The sequence below is a fragment of the Papio anubis genome, chromosome 6, assembly GCF_008728515.1.
Source record: "Papio anubis isolate 15944 chromosome 6, Panubis1.0, whole genome shotgun sequence".
NCBI lineage: Eukaryota > Metazoa > Chordata > Mammalia > Primates > Cercopithecidae > Papio > Papio anubis.
Genome location: NC_044981.1, coordinates 74,456,256 through 74,476,537, shown reverse-complemented (window position 1 = coordinate 74,476,537; position 20,282 = coordinate 74,456,256). Strand labels below are relative to the sequence as shown.

The following is a 20,282-nucleotide window of genomic DNA, read 5'->3' as shown; positions in this document are numbered from 1 at the left end:
GTGTGTGTCTGTCAATGTCTCTATCTCTTTCTTTTCCTTAATGATAGTCATGACACCATAAATGGTTTTGCCCTGCTGTTTGAAAAATGTGAAGTAGGTGTACAGTTCCAACAGTTTTGAGTAAGAAAAAAGAGGAGAGGAGCTGGAATTGGAAAACAAGTTTGTTCACTATTTTTTCTTTCTTTCTTTCTTTCTTAGTCAGTAACTCCCGTTAATTTATCCAGGTCTACCTTAGTTACGATAGCTAGGATAGCTAAGATGCATCCTACTTTTACTGTCTTAGAGGCTGATATTCCAAAGTAGTAGAAATGCTCAGTGGAATATATTGATAAACAAATGAGTCTGTACTTCTTACCAGCTTGACCTCCTCACTGTCTTTTATGTGACATGCTCATTTCTGCCCAGATGTCTTTATCTCTTAACCTAGAATTCTAGCTACCCACCAAATCATTCTCTTTGCCTACTCCTCTTACCTCCAGGGCCACCAGTAGAGGCTTGCTCTGACATTCCTAGATCTTGAAGGCTACCAAAGGTATAAGGGAGAACACTTCATTTCCTAGAGTAGTGCTCAGTCAGGTGCAATCTACATCAAAGGAAAGATAAGCGATGCTGTTGTTTTTCAACCAAAGCTGTTATTTTCATAACTTGTAAATGAACTGAAGATTCCAAGGACTCAAGGTCCTCACAGTCAGCTTTCCTTATCCAACAAGCAAGCTTCAGTTTCACTGTAGCATTTTTATTGTGTGCAGTAAAAACATTCACAATTTTGTTTGCTGTTGTTGATCTGTTTGGTTTTGAAAAAAAAATTAACAAAGAAGCCAATTTTCTGAGTTATTTTTCATGTTAGCACTACCTTTGTTGTGGCACCTTTCCATCTCCCTAAAGAAAAATAGCCGTCCAGTCCAGATTGCAAGTGCTACTCAACATCCTTCTCACACATATCTTACTAAAAATGTTTTCACTGACTTTTTCTTTATTTAACTATCAAACACTTAGCAAATTAATCTCTTGCAAGACATCTTCATTAAAATATTATTTTAAGGATAAAATTATTAACCTGTAAATTTTTATCTAGCTGTAAGTAATTAGTTTTTATCTTAGTTCATTTCAGTATACTATTGTCATTCACTGAATGCCCGAGAACAGGGAATCTATCAAAAATAATTCAGATCATGTCAAAAGGACACAAGCACTAATTTGAAAGGGCATGCATTGGCTAAGATGTGGTAAAGGAGCATTAAAAAGGTAATAATAATGATAGCAATACACTGATGCACACCAAATATGTAAAAATCCATGAGTTCATAAAGATGTTCCAAAAAAGAAAGTAATTAACCACCTCTGGAGTATGCTAGATCAATTAATGTATTCTGAAAATCACTAAAGAAAAAGTGAAATATTAAACTTCATTGCTTGATGATATTTTTAATACATATTTGCAGCCTCTTGTTACCAAAGTGGATTTGGCCATATTCATAATGTAAGGCTTCAACACATTTTCCTACGATGTGAGCTTTGCCTGCTAAGATGATTCTGAAACTAACTTTGTCCAATTTTGCTTTTTCTATAATTTCATATGAATGAAATCATTCAGTGTGGTCTTTTTTATTTGGCTTCTTTCATACAGCACTTTGTTTTTGATATTCATCCATGTAGGAAAATTTATTCCTTTTTATTGCTGAGTAGTATTCCACTGTATGTGCTCATCACAATTTGCTTACCCATTCACTAGCACTTTTCCTGTATCTGCTGAAAGGATTGATTTTGCCCTTTATTCTATTAATTCTGCCAATTACATTGATTGATTCTCAGATTTTAAAAAAGCAGCTTTGCATTCCCAAGATAAGCCCCACAGGTCATGATGTATTGTCCCTTTAAATGTTGAGTTTCATTTACTAAAATTTTGTTCATGACTTTTGTGTCTGTTTATGAGCGATATTGGTCTGTAAGTCTCTTTTGAAGTCTTTCACTGGTTTTGGTATCAGAGTAAATCTGTTCTCATAAAATGAATTCAGAAATACCTTTGTAATGCTCATTTTATGCCTTGCAGAACTTTGAGAAACATTATGCATAACGTGTAACATGACAGGTGTCATTCAAATATATGTTTCAAATATAAAATAATCAGTTTTTACCTTATTTCTTTTCTTAATTTCCATAACAAGCATGTCCTATTTGTCTTCACATCTAGTTTGAAGTTGGTTGAATTAGTGAGTGATTTATAATCACAGATTTTAGAAAATTAGAGCTAAGTGATTTTAGGGACTATTGTCACTATATATCTAGAGGGGGAAACTGAGGCCTTTAGAGGTTGCCACGCTCTTCCAGAAGAGAGTACCTTCCCACGCTTTACAGGTTCCCATCATGTAACAGTCACTAAAAGCCTTTATGGGTAGGAAATGTATGAAGTAACTGCTTTGTATATATTTACATTATAAAGTTTACGTATTCATTCTTACTTTTTCCTTCCTATGAAGGCACACACTGTTCTTATTCTTACAATCTCAAAGAGAGAGCAGCGAAACAATGAAACTTCAGGATTGTGTGGCCTGGAGGCTACTAGTTGAACTGGGCATGCTCAGTCGCCAGGCAGATTTTTTCGGTGAAGTGGAAACTACAACAGCGCGTACCGCGCGCGGAGGTGGGCGTGCCCTCGTGGAATTTAGAACGTTGCCTCAGCCAATGGGGCCTCGCGGCTGGCTGGCGGGGCTCCTCATTGGAGCAGCAGGGAGGCTAGCAGAGGGCCCCCGGAGGGAGCCGCGGAGGTGCAGGTCGAAGAGGCCGGGCTACGTCGTGCCCTGCGCGTGAGCAGCTGCAGCGGCAGAGGCAGCATCCAGCGGCGGCGCCAGCAGTTCCAGCCCGTTGCTTTACTTTTTGCTTGACCGACATAGTCATTATGCCGAAGAGAAAGGTAAGTCTTACCAAAAAAGATTTCAAAAGCCTTCAAATTGTGCTTACAGTAAATCCTGGCATTGCAATGGCTCGCGCAGAACGCGCGCGGTGGTAACCCGGGGGTTGGGAATCTCTTTGCTCCTCCACGCTTGTTTTTAGATGCCTGTTGCAGACGTTCCTCTCTCCCTCTCTCCCCCGCCCCCCTGCCCCGTCCTCATCGATCTCTTAATGTTACTTTCTCTCCAGTGACGCGGTTTCCCCTCTTTTTGAACTCATTCACGCTGGAATGTTTTCCACCCCCAACAACAAGAAGCAAAAGCGGCTTTCTATTCCAAAAGGGAGTTTCCTCTTTGCAAACTGCCAGGTTGCGAATTAGTGTGAAGGGAAAACAGCGAGAGGAGAAAAACAAGTACAAGCGTATGGAGAGGGAAGAAAATAAATCAGGCAAATGTTGAGATTATTCCCATGCGGCTGTGCCTGTGGGCTAGGTGCGCCGCGGTGGCTTCGAGGCTAAGGGAGAGAGAAAGCCATGTTTAAAATAGCGCTCACCCTCCTGCTCGCCTCCGCGGCAGACCCGTATGTACCAACTCCAGTGTCAATCAGGGCTGGGGCCAGCGAGGCGGGGCCTGGCGGCCTGGACCTACCCGCAGTTCGGGGCGGGAGCAGCGGAGTTGGCAGCGTGGAAGACGGGACGGCGCTGGGGCGTCCAGTATGGCTCGTCCAAGGTCAGGGGGCCACCAGGTCCTCCCCAGCGACTGGAACTCACGCTCGGTTGGGGAAGGCGGGGTCCGCGCGCTATCCGCCTCTCTGCGCGTATAGCGAACTGGAGTCATTTTTGTCTTGTCTTCCGCCCCTTGCGGACTGTCCCCTTCTGCGCAGGCCCCGGACACCAACTACCACGTTCGGGGACTCAAATCTCCCTCGGGGTGGGGCTTCGACTTGTCCCAGGGAGGGGAGAGAAGGCTTTCCTCCTCCCTGAGAAACCAGTGTGTGATGGCTGGTTCCTAAGTAAGTGCTTTGCACCCTCCCACTGCCAGCCTCAGTGTTTCCAACAGTGTCAACCAGTGTGGGTATTAAATTTGAAGCAAAATTACACCTAGTATCCTGCTTTATCGAAGAACATGGACTAATTTGTGTGTAAGAGTGACTGCATTATTTTAAAATGCTGAAGTTTTAAAAATTCAAAAGCTTTTCCCTTCTTGTACGTTATTACTAAGAATTGGGTGGAAACTTGTCTCCTACCCCACTTTTTAAAAATGATAATAATTGGAAGTGTTCAAAAGTCTTAGAGTTTGTTGTGCACATACTGTGTGCCTCACGCTGTGCACAATTTGACTTGCATTATCTCATTTAATCCTGAAAACAGCTTGAGCAGTGTTACCCCCATTCAGCTGGAACTTAAAGACATAAATTGCCCCGCATCTCATCAACCAATAACTACTAGTAAAAATTTAATCAGATGCTATAGATGCCAAAGTCTTATTCTCACCCATATCGTACTCATTTACGAAAGGGTGGGTCAAGAGGAATTAAGGAAATCCAAAGGTACTCCCAGTTTAAGAAGACAGATGGCATATTAAGAGCACTAATACTTGAGATTTATTATTTAAACTTAAATTTTATGAAGGTATTTTCTAGCCCTGTTTTATTAGAATTAGGATATTAAGTGATGTCACCATTTTCAGCATTTTGACTGATGGTTAATGATGGGTTGGAAATTCTAGTAGAGACAAAGGAACTAATCATCAAGATATGGGTTACAGAGTAAGTGAGCTGGGGGCCATCCTTTTTTCCTGGGAATTTTAAACAAATGTTTACATAAACAGTAGGTTAGGTGTGCACACTTTATGTATAATGGACCCTGACTATGGAACCCTTCCTTGCTGTTTATCCAAGGGCCAGAGTTGCTGAAACCATTATTCTTACTTCCCCTGTCTACCTCTCTCAAGCAGACAGAGGGAAGGAAAAAACAAACAAACAAAAAACAGTAAAATAACAATTATGGTTTTGTTTCCCTGGAAGGCAGGGAACCCCCATACATAAGCTAGCCAATGGTCCTGAGACTAGGGGCAAAACTGTACAGGCACCTGTGTATCATCCCTCAAGACATCAGAGTGTTCTCCGGTGATGGAAAATCTCTCCTTGATTAATAGGAAGACTTTCCATCTATACCTGAAGCCTAACGACCAGGTTGTACCTGGGCAGGAACAACCTCAGATTAAACACAGCTATCATGGCCATCCCATCTATCAGTCAAATCTTAGAGCAGCCTCATGGAATCCTGAAGTTCACTGGAACTTATGTGAGGAACCCTTGTCATTAGGTAAAGCCTGCTTAGATACAAAAAAGAACTGGAGACAATCCATGCATAGCTCTTCAAGATCTTTAAAGCTGGGGTAACTGCCAAAGCATTTACATACTACACAGTATTTTTCTTGATTTCTTGTAGAGCAGACAGTTCTTTAGAAACTGTCTAAAGAAACAATGTAATAAGCCTTAAAAATGTCTCCATAGTACTTTTTTTGCCTTCTTAGCCCCCTGTATCAACTTTCCCTAGAAATCAAGAAATGTTATTTAATGAACATCTGAGTAAGTTGTTCTGCAGAGCAAGAAGTGGTACAGATAAAGTCAGTGAAAACATCTGGAATCTTGCCCTGTTGTAATGCTGTAGGGACATTACAGTTTTTGCCCTCTTGGAACTTGTTTAATTCAATGAGGTGATAAGACTAGCAGCACAAAACAGTTGAATAACATTAGAACTGTGTCTGTGTTCCAGAATGTATAGTTACAGATTCCACAACCGGTAGGATAGATAAGGAAAGTTCACTTTAGGCTGGTCTTAAAAGTGTGGGCAGGACTCAAATATACAAAGAAGAAGTCAGAGTCATTTTTTGTTACCAGGTATTCAAATGTATCTCCTGATTGTATCTTAACATGACCAGGCCTCAGTTTTGCAGCTTCAGGGCTGCAATATCATTTCAATTAATATTAAAATGTTCTTATGACATTTCTTTGTAAGTTTTATGTGTATCTTTGTGTGTGATAGTCATAGCTACATTAAGCCAAGTGGTTTTTTAATAAATGCTATAGTATTTTGTGAAGTAATAAGCACTTAGTGAAGAGTTCTTCAGTGCATATTAATCTGTAAGTTTTTGAGATATAGATGTCAGTTTCCGGTATTTATTAGGTAATGGGTGGTGGGTGAGTGGAATTACAGGAGAATTGATAACATTCATGGACTCAGTGGTGAAACAATGAGTGATGGAGTTCTAGACTGTTCTGGCCAGACATCCACAAATGCCCGCAGTGGTCATGTTGTTATGTGATGATTTGATGTTCTACGGAGACATGAGCCAGCGAGGCCTAGAATCACAGTCCTGGCATGATTAGCAACAGGAGACATGTTTACATCTTTCTTTTTATTAATATTTTCCTGTTCCTTATCACTAGAACTATTTTAAATGTCTAGTGTATCACATCAGAAATTCTCTAATGAGGCAGTTTTCCATGAATGGAGCATGTAAACAGTCATGTCTCTTGACACTTAAAATAAAGGTTTAAGGAAGGAAAGCCCATCTGCCTGTAGCTTTGAAATTCAAAATTAGGTTTTTATCTGTTTCTTTAAAATGGAAGGCCCAGTAGCAGTAGCATTGGGCTTATTAGCACAGTGGATGCTTAACTAACCATGATCAAGGTTTGTGATAGTTAATTTTGAAATTAGTATTACTTGTCATAACACCAAAAACAGAAACTGTAAATGAAAACACAGACAAATTTGGCTACATGAAAGTGAATATTTCAATATGAAAAAACTTAACAAAATTTTTAAATTTATGAAAAACTGGGAAAAAATATTTGTACCACATATCACTGAAAAATGTTTGCTATTTTAAAAAGATAGTATTTCACATTTCCTTATAGAAAAGATGTATACCTTTATAGGAAAATAATGAAGACTCAAGTAGACAAAAATGTTTAGTTTTACTAGAAATCAAAGAAACGTACATTATTAAGAATAATGAGACATAGTTTTAAAAATAACCAATCTGGTTTAAAAAAAGATTAAAAGTACCTACTGGCTGGTGCTGAGGGATAAAGACACTCAGCACTCTCAATTATGAGAGTATAATTTCCTTTAAAACATTTGTTGAGTATAATCTACTTACTATAAAGTCCATTCATCCATTGAAAGTATACAATTCGGTGATTTTTAGTATAGAGTTGTGCAACCATTATCATAATCCAGTTTTGGGACATTTCCATCATTCCACAAAGGTCCCTCATGGAGTTTTTAGCCAATCCCCACTCCCAGCCTGGCCCCAGGCACTAATGTACTTTTGCTGTGTCTAGATTTGCCTTTTCTGGAAATTTTATATGAAAGAAATGATACAATATGTAGTCTTTTTGACTGATTTTTTCACTCAGCATGATGTTTTTGAGATCAGTTTGTGTTGTAGCATGTATCAGTACATCATCCTTTTTTATTGTCCAATAGTATTCCATTGTATGGATATACTAGTGTTTGTTTATCCTTTCACAAGTTGGTGGACATTTGGATTGTTCCGGGTTTGGATTATTATAAATAATGCTGCTGTGGATATTTGTAAATAAGTTATTGCATAGATATATATTTTCATTTTTCTTGGGAAGATTTCTAAGAGTTGAAGTGGCAGTTGGTTTGAAAGTCTATGTTTAACATTTTAAGGAACCTCCAAACTGTTTTCCAAAGTGCATGAGTTTTAGTTTCAACATACTTGTTCATACTTGGTATTGTTGATTTTTTGCTTATAGAGATTCTGATGAATTTTAATTTGTATTTCTGTAATAACTACTGACAAGCATCTTTTCATGTGTTTACTAGCATAACGTGTATCATATGTGAAATGTCTATTCAGATATTTTCCCCATTTTTAATTGGGTTGTCTTATTATTGAAAGAGTTCTTTATAAGTCTGAGATACAAGTCTCTTATCAGATATATGATTCATAGATATATTCTCCCAGTTTGTGACTTTAAAATATTTTTTTTTCTTAATGATGTCTTTTGAAGAACAAAAGTTTTTACTTTTGATGAAATCCATTTAGTGTTATATCTAATAAATCTTTGCCTAATTCAAGCTTACGGATATTTTCTCCTAGAGGTTTTATACTTTTCACTGTTATATTTAGGTGTGTTATCCATTTTGAGTTAATTTTGTGTATCGTATGACATAAGGTTTTAAATTCTTTTTTTGCTGGTAGAAATCCAATTATCTCAGCACAATTTGTTGAAAAGACCATCCTTTCTCCACTGAATTGCGTACGTACCTTTGTTGAAGCTCCTTCATAAATGTAAAACTTTATTTCTGGACACTCAATTGTGTTCTATGGCCTGTATGTCTTTTCTTATACCAATGCTACACTATCTTGGCTAGGTGCAGTGACTCACACCTGTAATCCCAACAGCTTGAGAGGCTGAGGCAGAAGGATCACTTGAGGTCAGGAGTTTGAGACCAGCTTGGGCAACATAGCGAGATGTCATCTCTACAAAAAATTTAAAAACTATGCTATCTTAGTATCTTGATTATTTGGTTTTATAGTAAGATTTTAAATCTGGTAATGTCAGTCCTTCACTTTTTGTTATTTTTTCCCCAAATTGTTTCTAGCTATTCGGTCTTTTATGTTTTCATGTAAATTTTAGAATCACCTTATACATTTCTACAAAAAAAAAAAAAAAAAAAAGCCTGCCATTATTTTGATAGAGATTGAATTGAATCTATAAATCAGTTAGGAAAGAATTGCTTTCTTAGCAGTATTGAGTTTCCCAGTCTGAATATGAAAGAGCCTGACATCCATAAATGCTTGCTGCATTTGATTGAGTTAAATATTGATATGGAATCTATATTTGAGTAAAGGCTCCAAAATGGTAGGGTTGTACATTTGCTTATTCATTCAGTCCATGTTAAACATTCATTGGGCATCACCTTTATGCAAGATACCATGACCTTGGGAAATTAAATAAAAAAATTACTGTTTTTTTCAACCCGAATGAGTAAATGCCCTTGTATTTAAGGATTTTTCAGTCTGATGGGATAGGTAGAGCACATACACAAGTATTTGTAATTCATGCCAGAAAGTGATAATGAGCCACAAAAGAAGCTATGAGCATTCAAAGGTTTGTCCAGGCTGAATGTCCAAAGTAGAAACACTGAGAAAGAGTGTTGTTTAGTTAAAAAGGTTGGGGGGGGTTATATCTTTTAACCACCCTATTGTGTTTAAGAAGTTGTCTGGAGCCATGTGTCTAAATCAGCACAAGTTACTTGATTAATTACCTATTTTTGAATTAATTTGGTTTTGTAATCCTAATTTGACTTTACCGTGAAGTCATTCATGGCTCTGATCTTCCTTTCATCCCCCATAGCACCCAGCACAGGTAGTGTAGATATTTGTAGAACAAATGGATGAATAAATTGTTTTCAAAGGAAGGAAGTAATAAATTTAATCATTTTGTAGTAAGTAGGTTTAATATTTCATATAGTGGGAGCGGCTCCAGTATGGTTCTGGCATTCGCTGTGTTTTATTAGCTATATGATCTAAGGTGGGTTCCTTAACCTCTGCCTAAGCTGCTAAATTCCTAATTCTCTAATTATTAGATTCAGTTTCCTCATCTGTAAAATGGGAATAATTGTATGCTCTATTTCATTGCATTATGAGAATTAATTGAGATGGTGAATACAAAGAACTTAGCCCAGTGCCTGATAGGTGTAAAACAGTCAATGGATGTTTGTTGTAATGATGAGAATTTTAATTATTAAGAGAATCACAGGCTTCTAACAAGCACTAGGCCTCCACTTTGTGGGATGACAAATGGTGCACACAGTGAGTAGTGGGGAGCAAGCGGATCCCACCCTGACGTCAAATTCACTGCAATTATAGGAATACATGTTTAATCACCAAATAACAAATGGAGTGTTTTTGAAAGAACATAAGCTTTAATCTTGTGCATTTTTACATGGTTGATTTTTCTCATGGAAAAAAGTATGTTTAAAAATATCTTCATATAACATTAAAATTCCCTTGGAAGATCAGTTACCAAGTGATCCTCTTTTCCTATATTTTTCTCCTAAAACATTGATTTTGTTTACAACAGAGTTAAATATATTCCACTTTCCTGCAGGGTACAATTTGGAAATGGTGACTGAAATAAACAGCATTTAAGCTGTCTGCTTTCACAGTACCTAGTGTGTTGAAATATGATGTTAGTCTCCTGAATAATTTAGAAATCACTGTCGAAGTTAACAAACCAAATCAAAATGTTGAATTCCTTTTCACTGGTTACTTACTTATTGTACATTTCACTGTCTTCTTAGAAGAATTCAGTCAAATCACGTAGGGGTTCTTTGTCAAGCTATTTATTGAATCCAGTATTCTTCTACCTTGTGGGCATATCCAGAGACAGGGCTATTGAGATATGCCCAAGGCAAATTCGTATTCAGTCACACATAAAGTAAATGATGTGCACATTCAGAAGTAGGAAGATAGAAAAATGGTTTTAAATTTCAAAATTGGCTCCAAAATTTAATATTTTAAGAGAAATGTATGTCAGTAATTAACACAAATATACTTACTACTATTAAAATTGAATGAATATCAAAATCGAGCTATTTCTTGAATACCTGGGTGTGCTAGACCTGATATATGTGTTCTATATTCATAATGCACCTTAGTTTAAATAAAAATGTGAAATTATTAGAAATAAATGCAAGGGAAGTATTATTCATTTCATTTTTCATTTTATTCTCACAACAGTTTAATGAAGCAGTTTCATCTCACAGCTAAGAAGGTGGTCTCTTTCTATGAGTCAGACTGTTCTTAGCACTTTGCATTAATAATGTTAATTCTTCCAACCACCCAGTAAGGTGTGTCCTCTTCCGGTTCTCATTTTACATATGAGAAAATTGAAGCACCAAGACGTTAACAGACTTCCCCCAAAGCACCTGTGATAAGGAATGGCTGAGTTGGGATTTCACTCCTGAAGTCTGGCTCCAGAGCCTGTGATCTTAACCAGTGAGCCCTGCAGCCTTTCTCAAACGCAGGGGAAAATATTGGGATTTAGTGAGATTAACAAATTTCCTCTGGGTAACACAGCTAGGAAGTGATAGAACCAGCATTCTAACCAAGCCCTCTTTTACTGAGGAATTTTGCTGTTAACTATCACACCATAATACTTTCTGCATATGTTTATTTGTAATAACCACATGTATTTTTATTTTAACTACAGTGCCTAATGAATGAAACATGGAGGAATCAAGAGTTACGTAAACATGAGTGTTCATTTGTTTAAAATATCTTTATTACAATATAGGCTGGTGCCATGGTTTCTAAATGCAAGTCATAGAAAGAAACTTACCCAACAAGTCATTATTATTTGTGATCTTGCCTTAAGGCTGGCCTCAGGGTCCAGTTCTCTTCTTGGTAAGAGAGGAGCATTACCATGAAGTCTTCTAGGTATTTCAGTAACTAGTGGACTGTAGGGTTATATACAAGATACACATACGCAGTTTCCTCACCTAAGTATTGATTGTTTTGAGTATTAAAAGTCTGACTGTTTATAATTTTCTCAGATTCTACCGTGAACTGCTGGATTTGCTATTTCCATGATATATTGTCTTCATCAATTTGCTATATATGGAATAATGGGAATACTCCCTTGTGAACAGGAACATGTATTTACGCTTACATATTATACAGTATATTGAGGGATTTTAATGTAAATATTAAGCTATCATTACTTAGGGACTGGGTTTAAAAAATAAGTAGATGCTTTTGTTTTTGGAACTCGTCAAGAATAAAAGCTTAATAGCTAGGAATATCTACTGGACCTAGGACTGGATGGATTTTTATTTAGGTGTTCTAGATTATCAATTGACTAATGTTTTATTATAGGTGTTATTTTTTAAATGTACAAGTGATATTTTAAAATTGTATCTTGATTCTTTTGACCCCATGCAATGAAATACAAAATCTACGCTGAGAGGTATTCGTTTCCTTATTTCTTTTACTTTTTGCTCTTTTTTTGTCTCTTAGGTGTAAGCTGTGGATGTTTTTATAATATTGGACAGAATTAGTTAAGTTCTACATTGTAGAAATTCATGGTATGAAAAGTAAGGCATGATGTATATGGGAGATAAACGTACTAAAGACGAAGTGATCAAAATATGAAGCTTTAAAGACTCCTTAAGTTCCATATGTATTTTATTTAATACATTTTTTAACAAACTGCATTCTGACTACTCATTACTTTACCCCTTAATTACAATTTTTAATCTTATTTCCCCTTAAGCAACCATATGTAGATCACATTACAGCCAGCTGATTAGTTTTGCAAAAATACAAGGAACATTGTAACAGTGTTTACCATTTGCCAGAAGTTAATGTATGTCCGAGCAAACAGGAAAATAATAAAGTAACCATCTGGTAACATCTCTTTTAAGAGCCCCGGTATAACAATACAGAGACTTTGGTCTAGTGTGAATTCTGCCATTTTTTACCTCGGGAAGGTCACTTGACCTCTTGGAAGCTCTACTCTTCATCTGTACAATGGAAATATTAAGACTGTGCTCCTGTTTATCTCAGAAATATTCAAAGCATCAAATTCAACAACCATATGGAAGCACGCTGAACATGTAAAGTACTACAAAAAATTATAGATGGTTTGGTGTATGTTTTTGGTTTTAATACGGAGATAAAAACAACCAGATCTGTGTGTCTGACTTTTTAAAAACCCAGAATAGTACTAAAATTTTGTTCAACTCAACATAAACTATTTTTAATAGGTTATTGTTCATTGTTATTTCAAGAGGCTCATGAATGATGGAGAATAGGAAGCACTCCTTTACATATCCTTTGCTCTTTGGCTAGGGCTACAGGTTAAAGCATTTCCCAAGCTGGAAGGCTTTTGCTCTTCTTAGAATCCCAGATCTGCACCCAGTTTTGAAATTAAGACCACTAACACAAACCACTTTGAATGGTGGAGTGGATAAGAGTATGAACTCTGAGCCAGCCTAGAAGAGCTGAATTCCAGCTCTTCTGTTAATACTTACCAGCAAGATTACCAGCTGATTAATCTTGGGCAAGTTACTCAACCTCCCTGGCCACAATTCCTAGTTTATAAAATGGATATAATCATGTTTTACCAACCTCATAAGATTGTGGTGAAGATTAAATCATTTCAATCATTGCCTTGCACATAAGTGCAATAGCCGTCTTTATTATTCCGTTGCACCCCTTTTCCCTTGCTTTCCCGATACCCCAGTGCTTGGCATTCCCACGATGTACACGTGGCACTTATATAATGTGATAAGTACACAAGTAGCTAAGTCAGTCAGGTGAGTGAGATCTTAAGGTCCATCTTAACTAGTTTTACTGGTGAAGAAACTCAAGTCCAGAGAAGTCAGGTGTGAGCCAGACTGGAATTCAGGCTTCTGATTGAGCCACATGCTTTCTCCATGGCCATGTTTGTACAAAACCACAGCACATAAAAAAAAGGTAACTCTAGTGAAAGGGACAGCTCAGACCAAAGAGGTTTAAAATATTTAAACTTCTTTCTTTTTTCTTTTCTTTTTTTGAGACAAGGCCTCGCTCTGTCACCCAGGCTAGAGTGCAGTGCAGCCTCCACCTCCCAGGCTCAAGCTATTCTCACACTTCAGCCTCCCAAGTATCTGGGATTACAGGCATGTGCCACCATGCCAAGCTAATTGTTTTCTGTGGGTTTTTGTTTGTTTGTTTGCTGAGATAGAGTCTCGCTGTCGCCCAGACTGGAGTGCAGTGGCGCGATCGCCGCTCACTGCAACCTCTGCCTCCCGGGTTTAAGCGATTCTCCTGCCTCAGTCTCCTGAATAGCTAGGACTACAGGCATGTGCCAACAGGCCTAGCTAATTTTTTGTATTTTTAGTAGAGATGGGGTTTCACTGTGTTAGCCAGGATGATCTCTATCTCCCGACCTCGTGATCCGCCCACCTCAGCCTCCCAAAGTGGTAAGATTACAGACCTGAGCCACTGCACCTAGCCTTGTGTATATTTTTAGTAGAGGCGGATTTTGCCATGTTGGGCAGGCTGGTCTGGAACTCCTGGGCTCAAGTGATCTACCTGCCTCAGCCTCCCAAAGTGCTGTGATTACAGATGTGAGCCACTGTGCCTGGCCTATATTTCCTTAATATTAAATATAAACCCTCATTATTGAATTGTGTGTATTTACACTAATAAAGTTTCACTGAACACACTGGCACATGACTTTTTCTTTATTTTTAGTTATCTTTTATATATGATTGCAAGAGAAATATTTTCCCTACAAAGTGGTCCTCAGAAAAGAGAGAGATGCTATTTATTTCAGTTCATTCAAAGTCTTCTAAAGAAGTGTTCTTTGTTACTACTTTTATCTTGAACAGTAAAATACCATTTACAAAAGACATAGTAGCCTGCAGTGACCTTAATCAATGTAATTTGAGTTTATAGAAATCACCTGTTGGAATTGATAAGCCAAGCAGGGGAGCATATGGAAAATAAATTTAACGTAAGTTTGATTATTAATCCCATGAAGGGACCTCTCAATTCCAAGTATTGGATATTTAAAGATTACTTTAAAAGCAGTGCAATAATAGAGGTTCCCAGACATACAACTACAAGATCAATGAAAAACAACCAAGCCGTTGTTAAACATGGCTTGCTGGTTTTGAGTAAAACTTCCAGTGTCTGTTTCATGTGTCATAGAAGTATTTGAATTTCAGGAGACTACCTTTTAACTCAAGAACCTTATAAGAATTTCATGTACAGTGCCATCATTTGTGGAGAGAATTAACCTTGTGTTAAGTAGTTATGTGTTCGTTTTAGCTGAAGAGTGACAAGAGTTAGGTATAGGCACATTTCAGACCTCTCTCTTGGTGTGTTATTTGAATTTTTTGGTCCCAGAGTGGTTTTCTTGTTAACCAATTTAATACTGGACTGCTTTTTTCTCCTTCAAGAGTTCTGAGTCCAGTGCCTTCATTATCAGTACAAATGAAACAGTTATATTACATGTCTTGTTCAGAAGAGGAGGCAGTATAAACCAGATTGATATAACATTGAAGAAATAGAAAAAATGCTGAGTAAACCTAGTTATGTAATTTGTGTTAGGGAATAGATATGGTACTATTTAACTGGGTTTAATAGAGCAGGTTTGCTTCTAGTCTTTTTCTTCCCCCCAGTATGGATAATATTTTTATTTGGAAAAAATGTAAATACAGAGAAATCCAGGAAATAATATAACATACATATTTACCCATCACTGAGAATTCACAAATTGGAATCTTTTAAAAATCATTGTTCATTTCAGGCCTTTCTAGAAAATAAAATAAATTATTAAAGATAAAGTTCAGTTTCCTTTGAAACATCCCCTTCATTCCTTTTTCCTTGTCATCCCTCCCAAAGATAACCATCATCACGAATTTGTTGTGTATTATTCCAGTTCTTGTTTTTATACCTTTATGACACATCCATCCATCCACCCATAATACTGATTTGTGCATGTTCTAAAATTTGTATAAGTGGAGGGACATGGTGGCTCACACCTGTAATCTCAACACTTTGGGAGGCCAAAGTGGGTGGATCACCTGAGGTCAGGAGTTCGAGACCAATCTGACCAACATGATGAAACCCCATCTCTACTAAAAATACAAAAATAGCCAGGTGTGGTGGTGCATGCCTGTAATTCCAGCTACTGTGGAGGCTGAGGCAGGAGAATTGCTTGAACCCAAGAGGTGTAGGTTGCAGTGAGCCGAGATCGCGCCATTGCACTCCAGCTTGCGTGACAGAGCGAGACTTCGTCTCAAAAAAAAAAAAAAAAGAAATTTGTAGAAGTGTAGTCCTGTTGTATACTCTGTTTCTTCACTCTGTCACTTGACATTATAATGGAAGGGTGTACTATGTCTAGGTATATTGTGATTGCCGATATATTTGTACTTTTTATGTTTTCTGTTCTTTGTTTTCCTTTGTTCTTTACTTTCCTGCTTTTTATTGTAAATATGTTTTGTTCCACCCCTCCTGATTTGGAAGTTTATAGATCCTATTTCTGTTCTTACATTTTTTAATGGTAACTTTAAATTTTATTTTAATAAAGTCTAAAATTACTCTCTATATGTATCATCCTCCAGAACAAAACCAGGAGCATAGTATCCTTTAACTTCTTACCTACCGACCCCACTTCTATCTTTCATGATTGTTATTGTCTAAAGCTGTGCTATATGGTAGCCATTAGCTGCATGAGTTTATTAAACACTTAAGAATGAGGAACTGAATTTTTTATTTAATTTTAATCAACTTAAGTTTAAAAACTGATATTAGAATCAGCGATTAGTACATTATAAATGTTTGGAACAACCTGGGTGAAACTACTGTAAATTTTATGAATTCTAAATACAGATTAGATGTTCCTGATAAAAATTTAGCGTTTGAATAAAGATGTGCTCTAAGTATAAAATGAACACCAGATTTTAAAGATTTAGTACAAAAAAGTCTGAAATGTCTCATTAATTGTTTTTTTTTTGCATTATGTAATTAATGGGTGAAATAATAAAATTTTAGATATATTCAGTTAAATAACATTAAAATTAATTTCACTTGTTTTTATGCTTTTTTTAATGTGGCAATTAGAAAATCTAAAATTATATGTTGTATTTCTGTAGGACAGAACTGCTGTAGAATTTCTATTGAAACTTAAAAGCACAATAGGTAATGTTTTTTACAATTAGTAGTTAATTAGACTTATTAGTATATTTTTTACATTTTTTTCTTATATACTTTTCCTTCCTTCTAGATTTGTTTTTCTTATTACTAAATTTGATCCTTTAGTAATAGATTCTTGTTGAAAGAAAGACTTTGTTGGAAGTGAACTCTCCTTATGTTTGTATTCTGAAATGGCTTTATTTTGCCATCACTCCTGAATGATAGCTAGGTATAGAATTCTAGGTTGACAGTTTTCCTCAACTCCTTGAATAGTACTCTATATTTTCATATATTTGTATTTGTTGTTGTTGAAGTAATTCTTTATAGGTAATCGGTCTTAACTCTGATAACTTTAAGGATTTTTCTCATTTTCCTTGATGCTTTGTAGTTTTATTACAATATATCCTGCTGTATTGTCTTGTTCGTTTTGATTTGTTTTCACTTTGTTCCTTGGTGTGAGTGTTCAAATCGGAGAGTCAAGACTTTACTTTGGGAATATAGTCATTGTGTCTTTTCCTTCCTACTGATAACCTCTTTCTCTGCTTCTGAAATGCCTATTAGACGGTTGTGGAGCTTCTCAATTAACCACGTCACCTAACCTCTCTTTTGTTCATCCTTTTGTTGTTCTTTGTTGCATTCTGGGTTAATTCCTCAGCAGTCTATGGCAGTTCCTGCTGTGTCTGGTCTAGAGTTTATCCATGTTTTGAGTTTTTTATTTTAATGAACCTGCTTTTATTTGCTTCAAAATTTCTATTTTGTATGAATCAAAAACATTTTAATATGAAACATGCATATGTAGTATCTAGATAAATATGATTTACATAATAATAAACCAGCATCTAGCTTAAGGAATATACCTCTTACCAATGACTTTGTCTTTCCCAGTCAAATTACCCTCCCTTTCCTCAGCAAAAGGTAACCTCTGTCATGATTTTGCAGTTATCATTTGTTATGCTTTTCTTTATAGACTTTCCTTGTATTTGTATTTTCAAACTTTATTTAAAATCATGCCATGACTTCCCTTTTTTGCCCAACATTATGTTTGTGCAATTCATCTCTGTTGATGTGCATACACACAGTTCATTTGTGTTCACTGCTACATATTATTTTATTATATACCACAGTGTATATATCCTCCTGATGACATATATTTAGGTTGTTTCAACTTTTTAATTTTAGCTAAGTATATATTTTTTCAACATCCTTTTATTTTCATGCTTTCTATATCCTTGAGTTTTTGGTGTCTCTTTTAAGTATCATATTGTTGTATAAGTGTTAGTTAACTATATTGTTTATTATTTTTAAGTCTGAAAATCTGATTGAGCAAGCATTCCTTCCCTCCCCACTCCCCATTGTTTTCCTTCTTGGGGTGTGCCAGAGGGGATAAGAAACAAAGCTTAGGGCTGGTACAGGGTAAGAGAACATACAGGAGTATCCTCACATAAGCAGCTTCCTTAAAAGGCACGAGAAACTAACAACAGAAAGTTAAAACATCTCTTGCAGAGATGGATATGTGCATGACACCTTTTTATTTGACCATGATTTGGGCCCTCTTGACCATTCTTGGTTCAAACTGGATTAGTGTAAGCCTGTTGTGTCTTGGAGAATGGAGCAAGAGCTCCCTTTGCCTTGGCAGTCCCTGCATCCCATCTAACTCTCCTCATCTTTCACATCCACCTGCCAGAAGGTTGAAGTACATCTGAGATCCCCTATATCCACCCCCAACCTTTTGTTTCCCCCTTTTCTTTGTTTTTATTCCTCGCAATCCCTTGGCACAAAAAGCTTTGGGTTTCTGTTTTAATCCCTTAAAACCACGCTCTCTTCCTTCCTGTCTCCGGCCTGTGGCTTAGTGTTAATTGATGGAGAGGGTTATGTGATAAGACAGCTTATAATGGTAGGTCTTTCCAAAATAGTCTACCTGTTACTCTGCGCAGCAAAAACAGATAACCAGTTTGCAGGGAATCTGGATGTAAGGAAATGTGCTCAAGTTTAAGGCTCTGTTGAATATAGTTTCATACTGTATAATTCAGAAGACTAAAGATCTTTTTTATCGCATAACCTCTGTATAACAATATACAGTTTATGAAATGCTTTCTCCAGTATCTCACTTGATCATAAGCAGTACCCTTTGAGTTAGCTGTCATTATCATCTATCATGGATGAAGGAGACTGAGCCACTGTGATCAAGTCACTGTCCCAGATCATACAGCTTCTAGGTAGAGAGCCAAGATTCCAGCTAGGTGTCTTGAGCTCACATCCTGCATTCATACCATTGTATCACACTGATCCCCGGTAAAGATGGATTGTTCCTGACTGCAGATGTATTAAATGCTTGTTAATAGAAAGCTGTTGTGGGAGATTGCCAGAGAAATCAGCTTGGCTAACTCTTCACATCCAGAGCCTTATGTTCATTCATCTGAAGGCATTCACATTTTCAATGTACCTGCTTTTTTTTATACAGTGCCTTTCCAAGTTTCTCTATTTTGAATAATTTGCATCCCATACAAACATTATTAGGTCAGTGTTTAGAGATTGAACTCCATCATATTGCCTGTCACTAATCCACTGCATAGAAAAATATGAAAATAATGTCATTAACATCAGTTTTTCTTATAATAGCTATGTAGTGCTGTGTTAACTGCCTATCAATTGCAGGTAAAGAGTACCCTAGACTGAAATCTACTGAGTGACCTGACGGGTCTGAATGAAAGCCCAGCACTCCTAGACAACCAAGGATCTGTCGTAGCCAGAAGGGTTGAGTTTGTAGCCATGGAAGTGAACAAAGACCAGTGGCCCACCTAGGAATTATCTTCGTATGCTCAGACTAAGATTTTGCCACAACTGACTGATTAACACAAGATCAATGAATGAAATATTCCTGTGCAAGAGAGTGGGGAACAAAAAAGAGAAAACTGTTTCTTCATAGTGGAGAAGGTTCCATGGAGGAGGGGAGATGGTTGATTTGGAAACAAGAGAGAAATCCATGACATGTGAGGTTCTGGAAAGAGGGCATATGATAGGCTATGGGTAACAGGCAGCTCTCAGGAATAGAGAAAGGTCTCTGGGTCCTTTGCGTTGAAGAAAAGCTTTTGTCTTTCCTAAAGACTTTTATGTATGCTTAGGACCTTTGTTTTGCATACTTTTTTTATGACCTAAGTTTTTAAATTTAGCATTATTTTATGTGGACTTTTCATGTATTCACATTGCCTGACTTTTTAATGCCATTCACTGTTACATAAATATGCAAATAATAGTTTACTTAATCATTTCTCTATTATTTACTGATACAGGAATTGCTTCCACTTATTCCATATTAGAAATAGTACAAATAAAGCCATATTTTTACGAAGAGTTTCTTTTTTTGAGTCCAGATTCCAAAATTGAAATTACTAGGTCATCATATTAGTCCTCTCTGTCTTTTTCATATTGCCAAATTGTTCTTTGAAATGATTATATTAATTTACAGTGTCACTAGCCTCAAACAGTAGGTTTTATGATCTCTTGAATTTTGTTCTCATTTTATCAGATGAGGCATTACCACGTAGCCGTTTTATTTTGCTGAGCCAAACATCGTGTCAAATGTCAGTTTGCTATTTGTATTTTTTTCTAACGGGTGCTCTATTCAGATCAGCAGCCTATTTGTGCCATAGAGAC

At 36.8% G+C, this 20,282-nt stretch overlaps 1 protein-coding gene and 1 pseudogene across 5 annotated transcripts in view; one reads left to right on the top strand and one right to left on the bottom strand.

Moving 5' to 3' along the window:
• The window catches only part of LOC103883809, a 133,965-nt pseudogene extending 130,146 nt beyond the window's left edge, over positions 1-3,819 (bottom strand).
• HMGN3 (high mobility group nucleosomal binding domain 3) overlaps positions 724-20,282 on the top strand; it is a 34,219-nt gene continuing 14,660 nt past the window's right edge. For 4 of the 5 annotated variants that reach the window (XM_003897829.4, XM_003897828.4, XM_009205570.3 and 1 more), the window contains exon 1: positions 724-2,911. In XM_003897829.4, the coding sequence (XP_003897878.1) occupies positions 2,897-2,911 (15 nt within the window). In that variant the 5' untranslated portion in view covers positions 724-2,896. The remainder of the gene's footprint in view (positions 2,912-20,282) is intronic. The other variant, XR_646163.4, reaches the window with a different exon arrangement.